The 24746-nt window shown below is 34.8% G+C and overlaps 3 protein-coding genes and 1 long non-coding RNA gene across 7 annotated transcripts; 3 read left to right on the forward strand and 1 right to left on the reverse strand.

The window, feature by feature from the left end:
* The first annotated feature begins 233 nt into the window (after positions 1–233).
* LOC111450203 lies at positions 234–1238 on the forward strand. Its single transcript, XR_002711767.1, has 2 exons — positions 234–517; positions 934–1238. It is a non-coding gene; the product is annotated as an uncharacterized LOC111450203 (long non-coding RNA).
* Positions 1239–2774: 1536 nt separating this feature from the next.
* On the reverse strand, positions 2775–9167 carry LOC111454353. 3 transcript variants are annotated; one of them, XR_002712408.1, is made up of 6 exons: positions 8796–9167; positions 7426–7503; positions 7254–7338; positions 6805–6893; positions 3198–3414; positions 2775–2942 (listed from the first exon to the last, which is right to left on the reverse strand). XR_002712408.1 is itself a non-coding variant. In XM_023095815.1 (5 exons), exons 1-5 carry the CDS (start codon positions 9120–9122, stop codon positions 3277–3279), a joined length of 717 nt encoding a protein of 238 aa, XP_022951583.1. In that variant the 5' UTR covers positions 9123–9167; the 3' UTR covers positions 2982–3276. The 3 variants fall into 3 exon arrangements, 1 of the variants encoding a protein (XP_022951583.1); XR_002712409.1 differs by having other exon boundaries at positions 2775–2955; XM_023095815.1 differs by lacking the exon at positions 2775–2942 and having other exon boundaries at positions 2982–3414.
* A 1853-nt stretch (positions 9168–11020) lies between these two features.
* Positions 11021–17171, forward strand: LOC111453696 (NADH dehydrogenase [ubiquinone] 1 beta subcomplex subunit 8, mitochondrial-like). Of its 2 annotated transcripts, XR_002712295.1 has the most exons (6): positions 11021–11271; positions 11369–11455; positions 11524–11619; positions 16815–16958; positions 17007–17039; positions 17100–17171. XR_002712295.1 is itself a non-coding variant. In XM_023094906.1 (4 exons), exons 1-4 carry the CDS (start codon positions 11134–11136, stop codon positions 16890–16892), a joined length of 399 nt encoding a protein of 132 aa, XP_022950674.1. In that variant the 5' UTR covers positions 11021–11133; the 3' UTR covers positions 16893–17023. The 2 variants fall into 2 exon arrangements, 1 of the variants encoding a protein (XP_022950674.1); XM_023094906.1 differs by lacking the exon at positions 17100–17171 and having other exon boundaries at positions 16815–17023.
* Positions 17172–19871: 2700 nt separating this feature from the next.
* Positions 19872–20533, forward strand: LOC111448770 (14 kDa proline-rich protein DC2.15-like). The gene has a single exon (XM_023088510.1). The coding sequence runs from the start codon at positions 19917–19919 to the stop codon at positions 20325–20327; it is 411 nt and encodes a 136-aa protein (XP_022944278.1). The 5' UTR covers positions 19872–19916; the 3' UTR covers positions 20328–20533.
* The last annotated feature ends 4213 nt before the right edge of the window (positions 20534–24746 follow it).

The raw sequence follows: 24746 nt of genomic DNA on the forward strand, positions 1-24746 counted from the left end.
ATTATTCGAATCTCCATGCATAGGTTAGGTAAGTATGTACGTAGTAGGAGTCCCATTGCTTAAAAAAGAGAGATATTGAGGAGACAAAGAAGAGCCCACCATATATTTGAGAGTTTGGTTTGAAGGTTCATACCCCAAACACCTGCATGTTCTCTTTAACAAACGTTTTTCCATCCTCATTTAATGCTCTCTTTTCCCCTTCCCCTTCCCTTCCATTACAAATACTTCCATTCAACCCTAATTTCCAACTCCATTCCAAAGCAAAACAAAACCCTTCTTCTCTATTTCTCTTTCCATTTCCATGCCCATGCCAACTTCTTTGTTCCTCTCTCTCCTATTCTTGTCGACTTTTTTGCATGCATGCGATGCTCGTCTTCTTAAATTATGCCACAGCTCGAGACTCGAATCGTGTATGATCTCTCCAGGGTTTCGAACGAATCAACTCGAGAGAAGTTTGGACGAAAGCAGAAGTAACGACGTTTCTTCCATGGAGAATGTTGGGATTGAAATATTGAAGGTATATCAACTTGTTTAGCTCTTAACCCTGATAATATTCGTCTTTCTCGTGGAGGCTCGTGGGTCGAACTAACCCCGAGCTGATAAAAGTCTCTTTTGCCTATTTGCTGCTATAAGAACTAATCAAGAACTTGTTTGATTTTAAAAGAATCAAATTATTCCAACGTGAAAATTATATAATAGAATCGTTTTCATGGTTTTTGGTCGAGATATTCATCGACATATTATCATTTTATTATTATTTTTTTGTTTACACATGAAATCCAATCGTTTCTACCAACATTTCTATCGACAACAACATTTAATTTTCGGGTCAAGACAAGACATTAATATAGACAAAAGCATATGAATGATAAATGCATGGAAAAGAGATATTAAAATAAGGATCGCCATTAATGGACCTTGGAAATTTAGCAGGGAATGAAGAAGCTTAGAAGGTTGGCAATGGAGCGTCCAGTGAGAGACAGAGACAGAGACAAAGACATAGACAAAGTGGTGAACTCCGAGGAAAACGAGGTTGGAGAAGACATGGTCGTGATGGATTATGCACAGCCCCACAGGAAACCTCCTATTCACAATCAAAAACCCTAGCTCACAATTTAATATGATCTCTTCCAAATTTCCTATGATGTTCAAAATATGTTCCAAAAATCAATGTATTGTATCTAAGGGTTTACTATATTCAAGATTTTTGTGTTAAACAAAAGCATGCATTAAAGATATTTTTGTATGATCAATTGGATAAATATGTTTTTTTAGTAACTTAGTCAAACTCTATAATGAATAAGATTGTTATAATATATGCTTTTGAGTAGTGTTCGATATTATATATTCTAAGTTTATATCTATGTTTAAAATTATACACGTGGAATATTGTAAACTATCTTATATTATAAAATTTATACATCAAGATATATTCACGTTGCTGAACACACTATATTTAAATTGAGTTTTGAGTGAACATATTACGATAAAACCATCGTAGAAAATGTTGATGTCGACAGAAATCTTATTTGTTTGAATTAGTTAATGAAAATTTTAAAAACCTAATAGATTAGATCATTTTGAATCTATTATATCTAAAAATATAAGTTATGGTTAAATAGAAATGTTGACGTTAATGGAACTTTTGAGTAAAATGTATATTTGTGATAAGGGTTGGGTTAAGTTGTGAACTTTATTTAGGTTATTCGAGTCACCAACCCAAAATTTCGAATGAGTCCAAAAGATTTTTTCAACTCAACCTATGTATATATATACACGTACATATATGTATAAATATATTCTTTTTCTTAATATCTAACTTGGTTTAGTGTTTATGGAAATAAATGAATTGTAATAGAGAAAAGGAACATTTAAATGGATGCATGACAAGGACATGAAAAAATGTGGTTGTTGGTCATTTGGTCTGTTTTTTTTTTTTTGTTTTTTTGTTTTTTTTTAATTAATAGAGAAGTAGTTGGGTTTTACTTAATTTATTTATTTAATTTATTATTATTATTATTATTTATCTATTTATTTTATTTTTGTGTTCTTCTATCCATCTTTCACTTTATTTCTCATTTTCCACACATTTAGATTTAATGATATTTATTTCTTAAACCTTTCTCATTTTCCACACATTTAGATTTAATGATATTTATTTCTTGTTTAATCTTTTACAAAAATATTTTTATAATGATGTACATGATCACACATAGCTGATTCAATCGACATGAATAAATTCTTGGGTGAAATCTCATTACGATGAACTGAAACCAAACTCAAATCAGATTTAAGATGGTAAAAATCATACAAAATAAAAGGTAATTAATCTAAAAACGACCTAATTTGCAGTTCGTTTTAAAAAAGAAAACTATATATACAATTACTTATTAACAAATTCAATTCCAAACTATTCAGATTATTCACCTATTTTCTATTCAGATTATTCACATATTTGATATTCAATAGAACAGAGGCGAGCCAAGTAAAGAGATGAATTCTTCCTTATTTTATATTCAATATAAAAACGGTTAGATCTGGATTCCAAAATCCCATATCGGTTGGAAAGGGGAACAAATCATTCTTTACAAGGGCATGGAAACCTTTCCATAGCAAACGCGTTTTAAAAACTTCGGGGGAAAGCTCGAAAGAAAAAGCCAAAAAATGACAATATCGGCTAATAATGAGTTTAGGCGGGTACAGAGATACCTAGTCCGGTATCTCAAAATCAAGATTTAAAAAGAAAAAGCAAAGAAAAACTCACTTTCAAATGGTTGACAAAGCCAAACTAAACCATAGTCTTGCGCTGATGCAGCCAAGTAAAGTAGCATCCCTCATAAATGTTCACAAAAAGACACCGGCAATTTCTTTGATATGACTACTCCATGTTCTTGATTCTGCGTACATGAATTGCAGAGTTGCTCCATTTTGATCAACAAATTCTGCGTATGTTTGCTACTCACTTTTATTACTCACATATCATAATCATATAATGAATTGCTGAAGTTGAAAGTGGTCCTTTAATCAAAATCATTAATGCCCTATTAAATGGTTAGATTGTAACAACTTCCGCCATTCTAAGTAGCTGAATCCCATTTCTAAGCACTGAAACTTTTTAGTTTTTTTATGTTCTTGCTTCCATCCAAACAGTTGATCCTCAGAAGCAGAAATAATTTAAATAAAACGATACTAAAAACCTTGATCCTGTTGGTATTAGTCGGTTGTGTTGAGTCGTCGTTGAGCTTGGGCAGGGCGAACTGGCTGAAAACTGATTCTCTAGCTACACTTGATAATGAAGGGTTTAACAAAGTTTATGAACTCTGATGTCCTGATACCTAACTTCAGGTCGACTTCCCCACCGCCCAGCCAAAAATAATCAGGACTTAGTTTCGCAATCGCTTCGTCCAAAATCACCTGAAACAAGAGTGTAATTGATCGATTAGAGCATGATGAACAAGATTGAGATTTACCATACAAATATAGTCATGATGCATCAGAATTCAGAAAGAAGAGAACATTTTTCTGTTTATATTTGTAGGCTGATCTTCCATGCTTTTTAGTTGGTGTGACAATTTCATCAATCTACCCACCCACTGATAGATTATCTGCTTAACACTTAGGCATGTCAGAACCATTTTGTGTTCGCGCACACACTTTTGCTGTCGAACAACCAGGTTTTAGTTCTAATTTCCGATCGAGGCATTTTTCGGTGGTGGCAGACTGGCAGGAAATCATTGGTCTAGGCAAAAGCTATAGTGGACCACAAACTACTGTCCAACACATAAAATGTGACAGACATGACATTTGAAACACTGGTCCAGCACAGTAGCTGGAAGCTGGACCAAAATCAGAAGCAAGAGGATCAAAAAAGATCCAACATGGGGAAATACGCATTTCACACAGATCAGAATGAGCAAAAATGTCTATTATTGTAATACATTTCTGGCAGTTCCAAATGAGCATCAGAGCCTATATGCTAATGTTGAAATATTTGATTTATTAACTTCATGCGTCTTACTCGTAATTAAGGACGATATTACCAGGCTAAATAATATATTTTCATCATCTGATCTCTGTTCATTCGGAGTTTGTTTGATATCCTTGTTAGTTAGCAAGGGTTCACTTGGATAAGAAAGATTTGTACCAAGTATGTAATATATGTTCAGTGGAAAGTAGAAAAGATCTACTGGGATTCTGGGCCAGTTTTCTTTTTCATGATTTTTTTTATAGCCATTAAAGTTGGAAGAGGTGATCATTTGAAATAATCAACCATCCGAGCACCGTTTCTCCAACCTTCGTGGCATTTTATGTGTTTTGACGAGGAACAATTTATCGAGTTCCTGAGCTTGAGCTTGAAATCAAGACAATATTGGCTCATATCTAATTGTGATGCATCTTGTAACGCAAAATCAAGCATTCCGTCATTAATATTCTTAAAGTGCTTTATTTAGATGTTTTAGTAATGATAATTCTGATATGAAATTGTTTACGTTCTTGGTTGTCTTTTCATCACATCGACGAAATTTGTTTCTTATTTCAAAGAAAAGAAATGTACTTGACAATATCGAAGTGAAATAAAAAGGTTCACTAAGCATTTAAGGCACTTGTTATCTCTAGAAACCATTCCCAAGATTTGTGTACTCTAAATTTAACCTTCTCTTGAAGAGCAATCCAATTCTCAGTAACTTACCTCACACCCCAACCAATAACTAGTGACTAATAATATGCTTCTAATAGCTACACTATCATTACAGTGCCCCCTAAACATAACTTGACCCGAGATGTGGGCCAATTTCATGGTACCAACTTTTCTCCCGTTCAATGGAACACCCACTACGGTCGCACAAAGCATGCCGAAGTTACTGATCAGCAAGCATTCTAGTTATATAGCATTCCAGTTATTTTATTCACATTTCTCAGCTTGAACAAGGCATGTTCCAATTCAATGATCACTTACCTTTAGCTTCTTCTTAATGCTTCCTTACCGTGAAGAACAGATTCAACACATAGTCTCAGAATATCCTGATAAACTATGTGAATATCCAAGAAGAAGAAAAATTCTCGGAAGATTAAGGAACAGTTGATTCATTTTACCTCAAATAATGTCACCAGGTATCAACAAGATAGAAAAATTTTACCTCTTTTTTATTTGTTTTCACTTTTTATTGTAATTCCTCATATTGGACAACCTGGTTGATCTTTTGTATAGTTAGTTGCTTAGCCTCTCTTGTTGGGCTACCTTATTCAAAGTCCTTTTGTATTCTTTCATTTTATCTAAATGAAAGCTCAAATTCTTATAAAGAAATATAAATTGTACTTCCTTCATGTTCATTGATCTTCCTTCAAGGTCTCATACAGCTTCCTTTGCGGAAGCTGTAGCTCAAACAATACGGTTAAAACCTCCATTGCTTGCTCTTGCATATCAAAACACAGCCTAGGTTCCATTTCGGGGAAGGTGAAGGCTGAAGAACAACATGGTCACTCAACAGATGCCAAGAACAACTTTGTCAATTCTAGATAGTAGAGTCAGATAGTTTCTAATGCAAGCCTAAGGTGTAGCAAAATTGGACAATGAGATTCCTTGACGACGAGAAGATTCATTTGTTTACATATATCCTACCGTTGGACAAATACAAATGTGAAGTACATTTATATTTCTCTCTTCCACATCCAACAACGCAAAATTGTCGGTCACATTATGACACCCCATCAAATAATTTCTCCAACAATTAGACCATGCTTCAGCCCCTCCTATGCCACGAGTGGGGTAATTGAAGGAATGTTAAAAGATCACGTAATAAGACTTGGAAACACTGAAAGATAATAAGGTAAAAGATACAACCTAAAACTCCCAAGTAATTTGAGGTATTGGACACTTCCCTCTTGAGCACACTCAAGGGAAAACCTCTATAATAATGCCTACCTCCCTTCTATTTATGAGAATAGTCTCAACAATTCTTAACAAACTGCCTTGCTTACAACTATATTGTTCATAGCTATTAAGTTCTATTAGAAAATCAGGCTCAAAATGAGAAATCCATGAGTTGATATTGCCCAATGATAAGGAAGCTGGAGTCTAGTCAGGGTGGAGATAATACCTCTGTCCTTGAAGGTGTTTCATAAACCAAGTCATGATCAAAAAGAACACTCTAGCACTAATCTCTTCAATACAAAATACCAAGAAGAAAATTGAACGATCTTAAATCTGAGAAGGGAAATAATGAAATTTCAATTTTTTGAGTTATTCCCAATACCCGAATGGAAACAATTTATCCGAACGAGCCATTGGTTCTTTTTTTTAACTTAGTCCAAGTTGGGTTTACTCTCTTCTTAGTGAATCATTCTCACTTTCCATCCTTTAGTGATGATATCAATGGTTGTCTGAACGTGAATAGATAGTCGTTTTCTTGTCTAATCCCCATTTAGGTTTCCTATCTTATCCCAGTTAGTTATGGTAATCTCCAGATAAGGGTAGATTTTATACGTAGTCACAGATTTTCACAATGAAATCATAGAACACAGATTGTAAAGTAGAATTTACTAAAGAATTAGCCTTGCATCCAACAAGAGAAGAAAAGAAGAACCCTACAACAAAATTGGCCACCATCACATTTGCACAAAATAACATGTACCACTTCAAAAATTTAGGGGCAAATTAAGAAACGAGCATATCGATTACGGGATGGGATCTTTAAAAATTAAAGCATATATGTAAAAATTCAGAACAAAGATTTAAATATGGGTTGCTCGAGCTAGAATAATTTCAAATCTACAATTTATCAAGTCAAACATTAACAATCTTACCGGAATATCCGTTTTCATGCCAATGCATGTCACTGCATTATGCACATATCCAGTTAGCTCTGCAGATATCTCCTCTGGAGCAAGTCTCACTGTGCAAATAGGAAACCATGAATAAGAAAACTTCAAGCCACTATAGTATCTGAAACATCAGTGCCTCCCCTTGGCATATCAAGTATAATTTGTTTAGAGATTTTCCTTTTTTTTTCAGTAATTTTTTCTCGTGGTTGGTTTGGTTTGGTTTTTATGGCCCCCTCTTGTTCTTTCATCTATATTAATCAAAGCATGCCCAAAGTGACGGTGCTTGAATCGTGTCATGATCTCCTTCTCACTTAACTTAATCAAAGCATGTATGTGAATATATTAACAATTAATGAATCAAGTAAACTAAAATTTGGATTACTACAATTGGAACCATTAAGGCATCACCAATGGGATAATAGAAAACTTACAGTTGAATTTCTTTTTTGGTATCTTTCCATCGTTGAGTGAATACAAGAAGCTTCTAACAGTTTCAGCATTGAATTTAGCAGAATACTACATAAAGAAATGTTATGTTTTAAAAGAGGAGAATACAGGTCATTAGATCAAACTGTTTAGAGAAAATTAGAAAGGAAGGCATACCTGAACAACAACAACATAGTATTTTGAATTGTTGCGGTTACTGCAATCAACGACATGAGATTGGGCTTGAGTATTTACCTGACAGTACAAAACAGAAGTACACGCGATCCCAGTTACGTTTTAGCATCTACAAAAGCATGGCCTAGGAAGGAGAGGTCCTAATTGAACTTCTAGATATGGTATATTGTATATAATATATATAAATGTCGAGTTCTTATCAACCAAAATTCGATTAAAAATTGATGCCATAAGCCATACAGTAGCTAACAATGAAATTTTTCTATCATCTTTAAACTGACAGTCATACATCTAACAATTGTCAAATTATATCAACAACATGTATGCAAAAGGAACAAATAAGGCCTTTTCTTTCCCTCCTTTCTCTTCCTTTCAAGTGTTGATGAGAAGAATTTACTTTGTTAAAAGTAAAATCCTTGAACGCCTAAGCCGAGAACTATTTGGAAGCTGAAAATACTTATGTATTGTAAGAATTATTTGGTTCTTTTATGAAAATTTCCCAAATCAATCCATTTAACATAAGGATGAATAGAAACCTTTCAAGAATGTAACACACTCTCCGATTAGCACAGAAGAAAAATTATATATAAGAGTAAAAAAAAACTACAAAATGCACAAGCTCCGAGAAAATCATACAAATATAGTTCAGTTCCATCTCAAATCCTCCTTCAACACCAAAGCTTTTCACAAAGATCCCATGATGCTATCAAAAAGCCCCGTGTTTGCCACCAAAGAGATGGTCTCAAGCAACCCAGCATAAAACATAGGAATTCCCGAGAGCATATATGATCACAATGTAATGTAATGCGATGTAATTTTCGTTACAGAAAACTAGAATCTCAAGTAGTACTAATTACATTGGAAGTATGATTACATAAGGACTTGAATAAAGCACAACATAAATGCTTGGTTCAATTCATTTCAATTTTCAACTAGCTGAAAATGTTTGTCCCTCCCCAACAGTGTTATAACTCAGGAAGGGGACTAGACACTGACTGCTCTCTAATGACCGTTGAATTCAGGTTCAAAATGTCTACCACTAAAAACCATTCAATAAAGATTTGAAATACATTTTTTAGTTCTCTCGCATCCAATAAGTATCAAATGGTGCAAAATCATTGGCCATACTGTTCCACCCTGAAATAATTTTTTCAGGAAGAGAGGCATTTTAATAAACGCCATCATTCGATCCAAACATTTCCTCTCATTAATCCAATTCTACCCATTCCTTCAAACCCAAAAGTAACTAATGAAAAAGGCCTAAAAGCAATAAACATACGCACTCGAAATCGTCAATACAAAATCACATATCGAAATTGCAAAAAAAAAAAGAATCCGATTCCAAAACGCACCAGAACAATGCTCTTGCAGAGATGGTCAACCGAAGCGGCATTAAGAACGTCCCGTCGGGCTTCGAGAGACCAATCGTAGTAATCAGAGGGAACCCTCTTGAAGGAGAAGTCATTGACAGCGTTGGTTCGAAGAATGGTGGAGAGTCGAGCCACGGTGTCGCCATCTGCCCCCTCAGAGGAAATAGGAGAAGGTTCCGAGTCGAGATTTGGAAGATAAGCGAGCTCGAGCTTCGAAATTCGATTGATGATTAGGGTCTGGCGGTATTCGAGCTTCGCTAGTGCTTCCATGGAGTTTCGCTCTGCCATTGCTCCAGCCTCGGTCCCCATTGGGCAATTCGGATGAATGCAGTTTCCTTCTTTCTTTTTGACAATTTTCAGTAGGTTCTAAAGTTTTAAATGTTGCCTAAAAAGTAAAAATAAAATGCTCTTATATCTCGGGGTTGAGTCAGTTCAAGTTTTCGGGTTTAATGTACACTCTTACTTATTTTGCCTCTCGTATTGCTATTAATGAAAGACGTTTTTTTTCACAGGTGAGTATTTTCTGTTCCCGAAGCAGCTTTAGAATTTTTAGGTATAGATGTTGGTCTCATATTATTTTGCTCGACTTTTTTTTCTATTTTTTCTATTTATGCTTATTATGATCTTCGAGCTTGTATGTAAAATTGGTTCTGGGTCGAACAGGATTCGTTTACTAGATACTCTGACGGCTTAAAATAGCTCATCTCGATGATCATGAATACTCATTATCCCTAACTTAGTATTCAGTGCATTAGTCAAGAGCTTATGTGGGGTACAGTAGACTAATGGACGAGATGCCCTCCAAACCTATCGTCCATCCAATTATAGGTGTACATGAGACCTAATCACCACTAGAGTTCATTTGATGAATCCCTAGTGGCTCCTATAAAAGTGATATTTTTCGTACTTATTACGTAATATGATCGGAGGCACAATGCTTCACAAATTCCTAACATGCTCGTATGGTACTCATGCAAACACAGTTGTTGATACTTAAGTCATGCAAATACAATTATTCAAGTGTAGCTAAGTCCCTAATCATATGATCAACATGTTTTGTGTCACAACCATACTATAAATAGGGTAGGTTGTGACCCTAGTGTCGAAACCAGCAAAGCGACGACCCTCAAGTGGCGTCAATCCGACCATGTGAGGGTCAAGACAGACTAATCCATGACGCGACCGAGGAGGACAATGTATCATCTAACATGCCAAAGAGAAGTGCATTGAAGTTAAGACGAGGCATAAGCAAGATGGAGGCACCACGTAAACAAGTGTGTCAAAGATAGGCTTGATGAAGGGTCGGGATTTTGGAGGGAATTTGGACATACGCTTCTGGAGTCAAGTCCATCCATATGAAATATGAAAACGTGCCAAATTTGGTGTCAATTGGACACAAGATGGAAGCTTCCCGACACCTTATGACCATTCCCCAAAATCATGTCTATACCTACCGGACAAAAACTGCCTTAGAGTGTACCATAAGGGGAGGCATGATGTTAGCTCTCCACCAACCTTGGGCCCTGTGCCCAAAGTGAGCGTCACAGTGAGGGCGAGCTTTGTCAGATGAGTGTCTCGAGTGACTTCCTTTTAAATGGTTCTTTCAAGGACAATGTCAAACGTACAGATGCGCCGATTTTGTGCACCCGCCCATGTGTCAGAGGTTCGATTATGCACCCATTATTTGTAGTGAATTTCGTAAATGAACTAGCATAGACAAAGGAGGGTCCAATGTCTCGATAGACCCTGATGATGGATGTTAGGGATGTCCCAATGATATGAACGACACATAGGTCCATTCTCGATGACCATGACCAAGTGAACTAAGTTGACCAATGACATCCCGGGACTTGGGATGACATCAAGACACGATGGACGTGTTAATTGGGAGCTAGGATGAAGAGTAGAGATGCGACGTTACATTAAGATACCTTGACCCTACGTAGTGACAAGATCAAGCTGAATGACTTGGCCTAATATAGAAGCAAGTCGGTTAAATCGCAGATGATTGAACATGCACGTGTACATGGTATGTGGCGGAACAAGTTTGGATACGCTTCAGTTGGGGAAGACAAACTTGGCATAAAGTCCAACAAATTCATACACATAAAATACTAACGAAAATATGATCTAATCCAAAAGAAACTCAGATAAAAAAAAAAAAAAAAAAAAAAATCCAAGAAACTTAGATTGAGGCTAATTTACGAAGGGCATCTATTTTAGCCCTCTTACGGTCGTGCTCTGGTTGTTCTGAAGAATAAGAACTCGAAAGAAAGAACAGACGACGCTCTGGGATTTGGAAGAGGGGAAATCACCGAAAATGGCAGGCAGACTGAGCAATTTGGGTTCAAAGGTCCTTGGCGGAAATGGCGTTGTTGGTCGCTCAATCGCTTCATCTCTTCGCCTTCGCTCCGGCATGGGCCTTCCCGTTGGAAAACACATCGTCCCCGATAAGCCCGTAAGCATTTCACTCTTCGACCCCCCAAATTTATTGCTAATCAATGATCCTTTGACTCAGATTTTGCGGGATCAATCATTTTTTCCTCTTTTTTTAGCTTCCTGTAAACGACGAATTGGTTTGGGATAATGGAACTCCTTTTCCTGAGCCCTGTATTGATCGCATTGCAGATACGGTTGGGAAGGTGTGTAGGTTCTCTTCAAGATTCTGTATTTTATCCCGTTTTTCTTCTTATGCTTCTCTCTTTTTCAGTACGAAGCCTTGGGTTGGTTATGTGGGGGATTGGGATTCTTTGCATCTCTGGGATTGTTGGCTGTGTGGAACGACAAAGCGTCTAGGATTCCATTTGTAAGTTTACTGAACTGTACTTCTCTGTTGGATTTGTTTGAGCTCTCACCTGCATATGTGATTGACTGTTGGGGGAAAATCTATCGTTCATTGTCATGCATGTTGTGTAATTTGACGGTGCCCAGTTCAGTGCATCACTCACAGTGAAGTGTTTGTTCTCATGTAATCTTTGTGCTTATTGTTCTTTGTATATAGCATTTTGTTTCTTTGATTTAGAGCTGGAAACATGGGCTGAGCTAGAGAAATAACTCTTAAGATGACTAACTAGAAACAAGCATTGTATTAAAAGGAGAAATAAAGGGTGGAACAACGTAGGGACCTGGGGTGAGGGAGACCTCGCCGAGAACAAGTTGAAAGAATGCTTTTCGATTGTTAAAGATTGTTGTGAAGTTGTAATTACAAAAGAATTTCCTGTGACTATACCCCCAATTAGCAATAAGCTGTACACTTCTAAAACAAACTCAAAAGAAGAAGACTTTTCCTCAATGATCATCTGGTTTCTTTCTAGCCAAATGTGCTGTAACAGTGCTCTAACCGCACAAGACCATAAAATGTTGGCCCTTTTGGACATTTTCCACCTGAATAAAACTTCTAGGAGCCGCCTATCTGTAGGTTTGGAAATCAATATCTCAACAAATTAAGTTGGGAAAAAATGATTATCATTACCAAATGTTGTTTTCATGATGAGTGGTTCGATTTTCTCGAAACTTTGAAGAATGAAGGAGAAAAATCAACGAGAATTTCATTCAAAATCCTACTAATGCTGTGATTGCTCTATTAAAATGTAATGTTGGAGGGTTAGTAGATAGTTTATGTGCCTTTGCTGGGTGTGTGGAGGCAGAAGATTTTGTGGTGAAGTTAAAAGATATAAAAAGAAGTCTTAGTGAAAGATTTGTATAGATATATATGTATATATATAGAAAGAAGATTCATGGTAGGCACAAGTTATACCTTTGTCGTGGAGTGCAGATTAAATCCGGAGGCTTACCAATTGTTATATGGAAGGAGGTTATATTATAACCATTGGAGACAAGTGTGGAGGATTCCTGTGTTGTGCAAAGAAAACATTTGACATTGAAGTTTGCTTGAAAACATGCATAGAAGTTCAAAAGAAATTTTGTGGATTCATCCTTTGTTAATTTAAAGATCCTCATTATGATTCTTTTGTTAATCTCTTTGCATGGCCAGTAGCCTTAAGAGAATTAACGTTTAACACATTAGATTTATCGAGATTGTCCCTTCTTTTCTTCTTTGCCCACATTTTGTATAATTTTCTTTCCTTAGTTTTTCCTTTTGCTTCAAGCACGTGGGGTTGCTATTGGTAGACTCTTGGTATTTTGATGGTCTAGGGTGTAGATCACCGCTGATTCAAAAGGTTATGTTGATAGATTATGATATAAAATATTTTATTCATATTCTTACGACTCTTCCTTACTTGTGGGCTTGAAAATTAGTATGAAGCCCAGCAAGTAACTATTAATATCATTCGGAGAAAAAAATGACATTAGAGACTTTAAATACCTGATCTTTGTTGTGATACCATATTGAAACATCACTAGACTGGACCCAAAAGTTTGAGTTGATAGGTTATGATGTGTTTATTTTATTCATATTCTTAACGTAGAGAAGTATTCTTCATTGGATGTTGGCGAAAATCATCTTGAATCTACCCTTTGGGAATAAAAGACATGTTTGAGGCTAGCCTGGCCAATTCCCTCAGCGTCATTTTTGGTTAATATCATAATATGATTGGAAAGAAATAGATCCTTTTTGGGGCTTATGAAATTTACAACGAAGAGACAACCCCAACTCAAAAGAGTTACAATAAACATCTTCACTTAAAAAAACGAGAAGAAAATCGGTAAGAATGGAAAAGCATTTGTAATTTACTCCAAGATATAGCTAGGTAGATGACACTATCAAAGAATCTATAATAATTACAATCTTTTCCCACAAAAATCCATTGATTTCTCTCCAACCAAGTAGACCAAAAGAAGGCCTGAATGAGGTGTGCTTTCTTGAAAGGATGATCCACGAGAGGAAGAGAAAGAAGAGCTTTGGGTCCTTTTGAAGAGCCATGGACCAGTGGAAGGAGGATAACATCTCAATTCAAAACCTAGATGCAAAAGAAGTGGAAAATAAATGGCTTTGTGATTCATCTTTTCTGCAAAGGATGCACCAATTTGGGAGAGAACCATATATGGTTACTGCCCGTAGCAATTTTTCAAGAGTATTTATGACATGATGAAAAAGCATCCAAAGGAAAATTTTTCTCTGTTTGGGTAAATATCATTTCAGATCGCCTCTTGATCACAAGAAGAGATCTCCTAACATTGGACCCAAAGCCAGCAGCAAGGATCTGATAGAAAATTAGCCCACTGCAAGGTTTTCCCTTACTATAACACTTCTTCACTTTCTAAAAGTTCAATACACAAGGGCATCCACCAGTTCGAGAAGGTGGTGATCTCTCCTTACAGCTGTATAACGCAGGTTGACTATACAAAATATAACACTGCAAGCCCCAATCCCACAGATACAGAATATACTTATTTCCCTCTTTACCCCTTTTAACTTAAGTATTAACTATTGGGGGTCTCACACCTCATATCTTCAGATTGAGTTAAATGAATAAAAGACAGCAAGTGGTTCATGTTAGCCCCGTTAGAATTTCCTCATCTTTCAGCATAAGTCCCAAAATTAATCCGAGGGCTTCCGATTGTCTTTTAAAGAAGCATATGTTTGGTCAGAGATAGAGTCGAGTCGAGGAAAAATTTCTTCCAAACAAGCTTCTTGAGGCCATCTTTTTTGGGGTTTAAATAGGTCTTTGATTGGAAAGAAATAGATTGCTTTTTTGAGGTTCAAGTATGTCCTTGATTAGAAGAAAGATTTTTTCTGTGATTTTAAGTAAGTTTTCGAAAGAGAATTACTGTTTGACATATTTTAATGACTCCTTTTGCATTTATAATCAAATCGTTCTTTCTAACTTCCATTTATCTTTGATTATTAATATTTAGAGATCTTTTTTGCATTTTTTTTTTCAATTTCATTTGGCCTACGTCCTTTTGTTTTGTTTGCACTTTCATTTATCTTAATAAAAGCTGGTACTCTGGTTGAAAAGGATAAAAGTTAACCTCCCCTTGAAGAACTTCTGCTTCATTAGCACATCTTTTTTTTTTTTTTTTTTAATATAAAGAAACAACATTTGATTGAGTATAATGAATATGCAAACAAAAGAAAGGGGTTATTGAAAAACTAGCCCTTTATGAAGGTCCATCCTCACTTATGGAGGAATGCACTCCAATCCAAAAGAATGAATCCTAATGGTTAAGCTCCCTAGAGCTAAACCCCCCGGAGGAACGTGAAACTTTACATTATTCCACCCCTCTTCTCGAGATCTCTCAAAACCTCTGAAACTTGTACAAATTTTCTCTAGGCATTTTCCACAAATCAGAACAAAAAAGAAAAGAAAAGAAAAGAAAAGAAAAAAAAGAGCATGCCAATGGGTTCTACCTTTATCTCGAAAAGGAGGATTCAAGAGAACTTCCTCCATACTTTAGAGCAACAATTTCTATTTCGCATTTAACAGATCTGAAATAACCCCACAAATTCATTTGGGATCTTGCAAATCCACTCCTTTTCCTATTCAAAGCTCAATCTTTTGTCTATGTGTTTTCACATCAAGAATTTTTTGCAGATGAAGAGATGTCAAAGGGGCTGCTTACTTCCCAAACAGATGCTCCTACATCTATATATAAACGTTGGTTTATCAAGAATGTGTAAGAAAAACACCTCGGATTGTGGATTGTTGATTCATTGCTAGAGATGACTTAGAATCAATAGAACTATTATCTAATGGCTTTTCCATTCTAATACTCCATCCAAGAAAATCTTTTTCTCAACAATGTTGGTCCAAAGTAAGTTAGCATTGAAAACACAGGATATGGTTAAGGTTCTCAGAAGCCTGTCTATATAAGATACGAAGTACAGAACAAGAAGGAAGAATGCCTCTAAGTATGATCCAGGATATTTACTTTTCCAAGTAAGATTTGCCACTAAAAAATATGGGCTTCCTAGGACCTTAACCTTTCAGAGAGGCAACACAGTGGAATTAAGGGAGACGAAGGTACACAAAGGACGTGGAAATAAGAACTGCAATAGAAGGTTGTTGTCCAACTAAGATACTGAAAACTTAAAACCACTTTTAGCTGATATTGACATCTTCGGTGGTTGGGAAAACCGAAGCTAAAATCGAACCCACTACCAACCAACTCTTCCCATTTTTCCAACCATGAAGGCACAAGGTAAGAGTCTGACAAGAAAGGAGGAAATTTTATTGAAAATTTCATTCCTGTATTCATTTTTGTATTATTTCACCTGCGAACCTCACCGTAGATCTCCCCCATTGTATCAACCGTCCACATGGTGAAGCTAACCCTATGACCACCTTTTGAATGGAGGGAAACATCTATAGCAATGACCTGGCCTCTAGGAAATGCTAAATTGTGAACTTCAGCCACCAGCCTTGTCCCATAACTGCATTGACACAGGGCGATTTTCCACCCACCATATCTGAAGTTCATGGTCAAGGCCCTCCCCATGGATTAAAATGGTTAACTATAGCCATTCCCAATGACTTTTGCTAACCAAGCTTGATTCTAACGCACTTCACTATCTCTCTAATCTCTCTAATTCAATTGGTCAACAACACTAACTCGTTCTTGGTCATCAGCTGAACTTTAGATGAATCAAAAGAAAAATTAACCTCCAATTTGTCCAAGATGATTCTCGTCTGTTCTTGCTTCTGCTGTGGATCTGGCATCTACAATCCTCCTGAGTGCTAGGCTGCTAGTAGCTAATCAGGTTTTGGAGTCGATATACTCCATCTCGATTTCAGATATATTCGTCCTAACTGCAATTTCCTCATTGTGACCAGCAATGACAAATGCTGAACTCCTTTGATTGAGCTACATTGCCAAGTCTTTGGAAGGTAAATTTGAGAGGGCTGCTACCTGTTCGGTTTTATATTCTTGTGTGGTTGTTTGTAGAGCCTGGCTTTGTATTCTTTAAGGTGGGTTCCATTCAATACGTTTGTTTTACCGTCTTGATGTTTGCATATTAATGAAGACTAAGAAGTGGTATACCGTTGTGAAGATGATAATAATAAATAAGTTCATCCCCATCCTTGTTTCAATCAGGCGCCGAAAGTGTATCCATATGACAACCTAAGAGTGGAGCTTGGTGGAGAAGCAGAAGCAGAAGCAGAAGCAGCATAGATAGACAAACCTGAGGTGGAATGATATGACCATTTTGGTCTGGCACTGTTTCTTGAGTTTGGTGTATGCATCAAATCAAAATAATGGATTTTGTTGCCTCTGCTCAATCAATCTCTCTTTGCCACTCTCTACATCACTTCTCTATTTTGATTCTTAATAATGTTTCAATAAGTAAGTCATTTTATGAAATTTTATTATCCTTTTTAAATTAAACAAATACTTTCTCAGAATATTCCTACATTTTACAGGGACTTTAATTTTGGAGTCACCGTTAAATAATGCAAATTCATTACTATCTATACTATTATAAGTCTAGATAAACTTCATTCTATATATGAATTATAGTACTAAAAGAATAATAATCCATTAATACCTATGTTAACTACTAAATTAAAGGCATCCTACATTTTAATTATTTTTGTGATCACCCTTCCAACCTTAACTAACATCTTATTTAGTATTTATAAATTTAAAATTCTTAATAAGCATCTCGATTCTAATAAATATAAAATTAAAAGTTCAACGAGCGATCTAATTAGTACAAGAATTAAAAGATGCATAACTTTGACTAAATTTGAACTTTTGTTATTATTATTATTATTTTGAAATAAAAGTGGCGTATGGCAATCGTCATAATTGTAATTTGAAGATTGGAAAGGCATAGCACCAAAGAAGAGCTTCAAATTCCATAATCCAAAAGTCTAATTTTGCTGCCCAAAAAAAGGAAACAAATGGATCAAGACTTCTGGGGCATTTCTTTTTTGTCTTATTAATTCTATAATTCTAGGGTATTATCACTTCAAAACCTAATTTAAAATAATTATTAATGAAATAAGTCTTAAATTTATTTTAATTAAAAAATTAAGTTTATTTTTTTATGAAATTAATTATAAAATCAATATAATACCAAAATATTAATCAAAATGAGCATATCTTAACTCAGTTAAAGATTTGAATCTCCAATCCAACGGGTCGAATTTAAAAATAATAATGATAATATATATGGGTATTAATTTCTTGTATGTCAATTTCATCCACATATTTTTCTAAGTTTTTTTTTTCTCGTACTTTAATTTATTAGTTGTAATGGTCCCTAACGAAAATAACGGATATGAACCGTTATAGCATTTTCATTGATAGTTGACACATACATTCATTGTTCAATAATTTATTTAACATGTAAAGAAAAGTATAATATGAAACTTATACCAATATAAATAATTTAACCTAAACACGATTTTTTAATTATAATTTGCATGATTGAAATTTAAGTTTAGTGATTGACGTGCAAAACTACCTTATTTGAATAGTTAAAGAGAAATTAGAATTAATATGGCTATTTTTAGAATTGATTAAGACGAACAATTAAGGAAATATAATGTTTTTTAATGGATCAAATCTTAAAGGTTTGACTTTTTATAGTTGCAAGTGGGGAACAAAATTTAAATTAAGAGTCAAAAAAAGGAAGAAATAAAAGTCATTAAATTGACTAATTTATGTTTTTATATTTTATTATAAGATGCATTGGTTGACGAAGTTGTTGGATGTGTGACACACCTCTATTGCCTTGTCCATTAGTTTGACTTTTTTTTTTAAGTAAATTGTCTTGTAGTGATGCCTTCCAATTTTTCTAAGTTCATCCTTTTTTTTAATATATATTTTAATTATAAACTCTCTAATTTCGATCTAAAATATTAAAATATTATGTCGGTGAGACAATAAATAGTTTTCAATCAATCAAATCATACTAGTGGATTATTTTTTGTCACTTTCGATTAATTATTCAAATTATATATTCAATTTAAAAATAAGAAATAAAAAGTACCATCAACGTGAGAAAAGAAACATTAACATGAATTCCAGTACCAAGATGAGAACCCTACACGAGCATTTTACTATCGTAACTTAGCTTTCATGACCATTTCAAAATCACTGTCACATGTGTAGGGGTGCTTTACCTTTACCTAAAATATAAAGATAGTACGTGGCTTGAGTATTTTAAGAAATACTCACTAACTCTATTGTTGGGGTGAGATAATGCAAACACATACATACATAAATGAGACATATCCTTTAAAACATAACATAACATATCGAAAATACATAAATATCGAAAATACACATAAGTACTAACATAGCATAACGAAGAAGTATCATGATGCACGTAAGATACATAAATGGATGAGGTCCCATGACTATTTCATTTTTTCCTTTTACTCATGTCATAGTACACATATGAAACATGTATGCATAGTACTCATCATGGGTTTCACCATACATCATTATTAGTATAATATAATCTAAAATATGGTTTCACACGACATAACATCACATATATAACATTTCATATCATACATATCGTGGCATAATAGGACATCACATACATACATAACATGACATTATAGGTCATCACATATAACATGACATATCTTATCTTATAATCATTTTCATCGTAATTAAAATTTAAACGACTATCACAACATACCTATAATAACAATCTTAGTCTTGTTGTGTTTTAAAAGATAGAATAGTTATATCATATACTAACACGAATATATATCACAAGAATTTGTTATATTTTGACAAAAAAAAAACTCTATAGATTATTGTTCTTTACCTACTTATCTTGAAGGGCTCTATCAAATATCAACTATCATTCATGTGGGACGTTCCTTAATTTTTTCCAACCATTCATACCACAATAATTTCTTTTAATAAATATTGAATATCTTATTATAAAACCTTTTTTTTTTTTTTGACGCCATTTGACATTTTTATAAAATTTAAAAAAAAGACAGAATAATTAAAAACACATCCCTCCCAACTTTATTCTTCAAAACTTAATGAAGTAAATGAAAAAATTGGATGTTTCATATCCACCAATTTATAAGGATTTTTTTTTTTTTTTTTTTTGTTGTTAAATACAACAAATTCCCAAACCCCATCTATAAAAACCCTAACCGTTCTCATAATTCTTCACAAGCCATCACACAAACCTACAAACTCTTCAATATCTCTCCACCAATGGCTTCCAAGCTCTCCTCACCCACTGCCCTCCTCCTCCTCCTCAACCTCCTCTTCTTCACTATGGTCAGCTCCACCTATGTCCCTTGCCCACCGCCGCCACCCAGGCACCACAAGCCCACCCCGTCAAGGCAGCCACCATCACTCCCCAAGTGCCCTAGGGACACCCTCAAGCTTGGTGTTTGTGCCGACTTACTGGACGGTCTAGTGCACGTAGTGATCGGCTCACCACCAAAGTCCCCATGCTGCACCCTAATCCAAGGCCTTGTTGACTTGGAAGCTGCTGTGTGCCTTTGCACTGCGGTGAAGGCTAGAGCCTTGGGTCTCAATATTGACCTCTCAGTTTCCCTCAGCTTGCTTTTGAACTACTGTGGAAAGAAGGTTCCGTCTGGCTTCCAATGCCCTGCTTGAAACCAAATCCTTTAATTACCCTTTATGGTTTGTTCTTCAATTTTCCATTTCAAGTGTCGTGTTAAATAATCAGTTTGGTCGTATTTCCTGTTGTGATGGGTTTGGAAATCTTCTCAGAACTCCCCATCTTTTTATAGTTTCATTATAATGCAGTGTAACATAATGGTACGCAGTTTTTTTTTTCAAATAAACAACGTTGTTTGTCTCTTCTTGTGTCTTATTACAAATTTGAGGATGCATATGTTTCAAACCACAAATCTTGTTTCACCTATGTTACTTGCATGGAATCATAGTAAACCCTTAGCTTTAAAATTTTGATGACCAGAGTAATATTAACACTGAAGTTTTAAATGACAATGTTGACGAAAAATGTAGAGATCTCAATTTAATGAAAATATGGATATGGATGTGGATGTGGATGTAACAACTCAAGCCCACCTCTAGCAAATACTATCCGCTTTGGCCCATTACGTATCGCCATCAGTCTCACGGTTCTAAAATATGTATGGAAGATGTTTCTACATTCTTATAAGGAATGCTTCGTTCTCTTCTCCAACCGACGTGAGATTTCACAGTCCACCGCCTTGGGGGCTTAGTGTCTTTGTTGGCACACCGCTCAGTCTGGCTCTAATACCATTTGTAATACCTCAAGCTCACCGTTAGTGGATATTATTTGTTTTTGGCTATTACGTATCGCCGTCCTTCTCACAGTTTTAAAACGTGTCTGTTAGAGAGATTTCCACCGTCTTATAAGAAATGCTTCATTTTTTTCTTCAACTAAATTGGGATCTCATAATCAATGGGCACTTTTGAAAAATTTATAAGAATATTTAAACCGTCTATAGGAATTTACTATTTTAAACGAGGAAGAGGATTATTACTAATATTATGAGTTGATATTTTTATTAAATATAAGGTCAATTTTTATACAATATGATTAAAAAGTTGATTTTGTTGACAATATTAGATATCGACCTATTAATGAAAAAAGAATATAATGGTCCGTGTCAATACTCTTTGTCTGGGTCAATAGAAAGCAAATTGTAGAGATAATTCATACCTTTTTCCTTTTCTTTTATTTGTTTATTTACTTATAGATCAAACTTTAATTTTAATTTTGAAAAGATGATGAATAATACCTAGTTCAGAAACTTAATTTTTTTTTTCTAATTATTATTAATTACAACCTTTTAATAATACTTGAATTTTTAACCATTAAAATTCATATTAATTACATCATCAGATGTATTTTTATCTCTCAAGTTAATAATAAGTATTTTAATATATTTAAAATCGTAAAATAGTTTCGTTTCTTATTAATTTAGTTTATTATTATTTTTGTTTTATATATTTTTTATTTCAAAATTATCTATTGACATTGACATTTCCATAAAATCGAGACTTCGATATTTTTGTCAACATTAACATTTTAAACATTAATGTTAAGTAACTAATTTTGATATCTAACCTACGGGCTATAACTTAAATAGAAAATGCAACTATCATGACTTCATTTCCATGGCCTGTATAGCGACGCTACATGGTTGTCTTACCTTCACCTGAAAAAAATAGCACTTGGTTTGAGAATTTAAAAAATACTCGGTAGGTAATCACTGTTGCGGTTGGAAAATGCAAACACATGCAACGGCCTCCACTTTTCAGTTTGAACAGAGTTGAATGTATAATATTTCTCTACACATGCACACATAGATCCACCAAGCAGAGTCGTATATGTATCCTTTAAGCCTACTTATCAGGCTAGCTTACACTCACATTGGTAGAAGCTATGGAGGGAAAGGAGAGTGCATAATATCACGACGTACATGATATCGTAGTTGATGTAGCGTAATATGGAGGTTCATGCATCATACAACATTAATATCACAACATAGTTACATAACATAACATAATTATATCGTAGTACAACTTATAATGTAACATAAACATAACATAAAATACGTCGAACAATCATGAAAAATTCGTCATTCATACATCATACAAGTCATTCAACCAAGCCAACATTAAAGCCATTTCTTAAGCAAAGTTATTAAGGTATGAAAATTTAGAGTATCTTTGTTTAAGACCTATGGTGATGGATTGTTGAGCTATTCTTAGATATATTTATATTTTAACTCTCTCCTTTCTCTGGTAGAGTTGAAGCCTCAAGAAAAACAGCCCAATAAATAGTTTATACTCTCAATTGTTCTCCATACTATCATGTCAAGTTTGAATAGTTCATGATACTATGGGGTTCCGTTGACTTCTGGACATTGTTACAGATTAGCTTGAACAGAGGGTCCAGGGGAGAGTCCTAGGGATTCACACTCGCACGTGTGGATCGTGTGTAGAGAAGTACTACACATCCAATTTGTTCGAGACTAAAAGTCACTCATAGATGAGCTAGAGCTAGATCCCAAGAGCATGATTGCATGTGTTTGCATCAACATGACCCCTATAGTGGGGTCACTTACTGAGTATTCTTCGAAATACTCCAGCCGTAAGCCACATATCACTTTTCAGGTAAAGGCAAGACGCCCATGTACGAATGACGGCAACATCGAAAATAGAGACTGTGGCACGTGCATAGGGTAGTTACATGTTTAAATTCTTAGTCTTAGGTCAGTATAGGACGTTTACATTTCATTATTTAAATTATTTCATTTGTAATTGTTTTTGTTTTAATTTTAAATCTCAGCGTTATGTTTTGAAACACGTAAGACTGACAATAATGTGTTCTGAATGTGTTTTAAATTTTTTGTTATTTATGATGAATATGTAAGAGTAATATTCCGCATTTAAGAGATAAATATGAGACGTTAGTAGCGACTCTGAGTATGTAGAAATTTAGGGTCGTTATATAAAACATTAACTTGAGACTAAAGGAGAAGCTAAACCTTAATGGGAATGAGTGAATGAAAAATTAAAATACGAGAAACACCAAACCGAATCAAGTAAGTTAACAAATCAAAATTTGTTACCCATGTAGTATTAGAAAGCCATGACAAAGGGATGAACTTGGAGTCAAGGTCGAGGCTTAAGCCATTGAGGCTAGAAATAAGTCACTTTGGTCGAGTTGAAAAAATCTCGATAAATAGCTTTATCGAGTAAGCCTAGGTCGAGGCAAACACCTTCATCCAAGTCTATGATGAATCTCTCTGCCTTCTTTGTCTTAATGTACACGATTAGGATTGAGAAATGATAATTCTCTAAAAGTAGAGTCCTATCAAGTCTTTTGCAGTTAATATTGCACTCTTATTCACCATTTACTCTTTTATTACCATATTTATTCTACTTAGTGAGCATGAAATTGTTTATTGCTGTCCAACATGAAAAAAAAATATGATTTGGCATAAATCGATCTTAATTGTATATTTAATTGAGTCATATAATAAAATTTCAGACATTTAAGCTAAAACATGTGGGAGGAGTAAATTTGGAAACAAATGGTGGATGACATGGAAATTTTAAATCCACGTCAGCAGCCCAAGTGGGTCATTGACTACCCAATGAGGAACATTCTATGTTGACTACTTGTTCAAAAACCCTAAAGGGGAACCCATGCTCAATATAAAAGGAAAAGGAAGACTAGGAGGAAGGGAGCCACATTTTGGGGAGAAAAGTCGAATTACACAACAGCAGCAGCCTCTGCTAGTGAATTAGTGTGAAACTAGAGAAAAAGAAGAAAATCCTAATCCAGCAGCTGTTGACCGCAGAGAAGAAAAAGGAGACCAACAAGGATTGATTAGGGCAAAGAGGTGGACGTGAGAGCTCAAGAGAAGGGAACTTCCATTGACAAACGACAACAAACTGGGATAACTCTCTATTTCCTTATTCTCTTTCCTTATTCCATCAATTTTACATGATGAAGATGCGAATTCCTTTGTTTAATTCAGTTTGTAGGGAGAGAGTTTTATATAGTTTAAGTATGTTGACGGTATGATTTTAGTTTATTAAAGAGTTGTTGTTAATGATTTACATGTATGTTTAATTAGCTACTTTACATACATAGTTGTTCTCTTATTCGAGAGAAGAGGGAGCAATGAAATCCTCTTTAATACTCTAGTTCCATAGCAAGGAGACTTGAAAGACAATAGAAGGGTTAGGAATAATTCTTCTCTTACGGCCTTGTTAATAGAAATTACAACGATTACGATTAAGAAAATAATTACCATTCATGACGCTCGGTAGTGGGCTTGAGAATCTATTAAAAGGAATTAAAATTTACCACAAAACTCAACAACTTATCTATTTAATCTCTCTGAGCCGAACCTTCATTATAGTTGATTTTCTCGTGGAACTAAAATCTACCACAAAACTCAACAACTTATCTATTTAATCTCTCTGAGCCGAACCTTCATTATAGTTGATTTTCTCATCATTTACAACGATTATGGAAATAATTACCATTCATGACCCTCG

This window comes from Cucurbita moschata, unplaced genomic scaffold (assembly GCF_002738365.1).
Source record: "Cucurbita moschata cultivar Rifu unplaced genomic scaffold, Cmos_1.0 Cmo_Scf00001, whole genome shotgun sequence".
NCBI classification, from domain to species: domain Eukaryota; kingdom Viridiplantae; phylum Streptophyta; class Magnoliopsida; order Cucurbitales; family Cucurbitaceae; genus Cucurbita; species Cucurbita moschata.

Bases quoted from the DNA above. Each gene is read 5' to 3' on its own strand.
- LOC111454353 (XM_023095815.1), bottom strand. From the start codon at position 9,122: ATGGGGACCGAGGCTGGAGCAATGGCAGAGCGAAACTCCATGGAAGCA. The intron at 7,339-7,425 runs GTATGCCTTCCT...TTCTTTATGTAG, and splicing joins ACTATGTTGTTGTTGTTCAG to TATTCTGCTAAATTCAATGC. The intron at 6,894-7,253 runs GTAAGTTTTCTA...CTATTTGCACAG, and splicing joins ACCAAAAAAGAAATTCAACT to TGAGACTTGCTCCAGAGGAG.
- LOC111448770 (XM_023088510.1), top strand. From the start codon at position 19,917: ATGGCTTCCAAGCTCTCCTCACCCACTGCCCTCCTCCTCCTCCTCAAC.
- LOC111453696 (XM_023094906.1), top strand. From the start codon at position 11,134: ATGGCAGGCAGACTGAGCAATTTGGGTTCAAAGGTCCTTGGCGGAAAT. The intron at 11,272-11,368 runs GTAAGCATTTCA...CTCTTTTTTTAG, and splicing joins ACATCGTCCCCGATAAGCCC to CTTCCTGTAAACGACGAATT. The intron at 11,456-11,523 runs GTGTGTAGGTTC...TCTCTTTTTCAG, and splicing joins TTGCAGATACGGTTGGGAAG to TACGAAGCCTTGGGTTGGTT.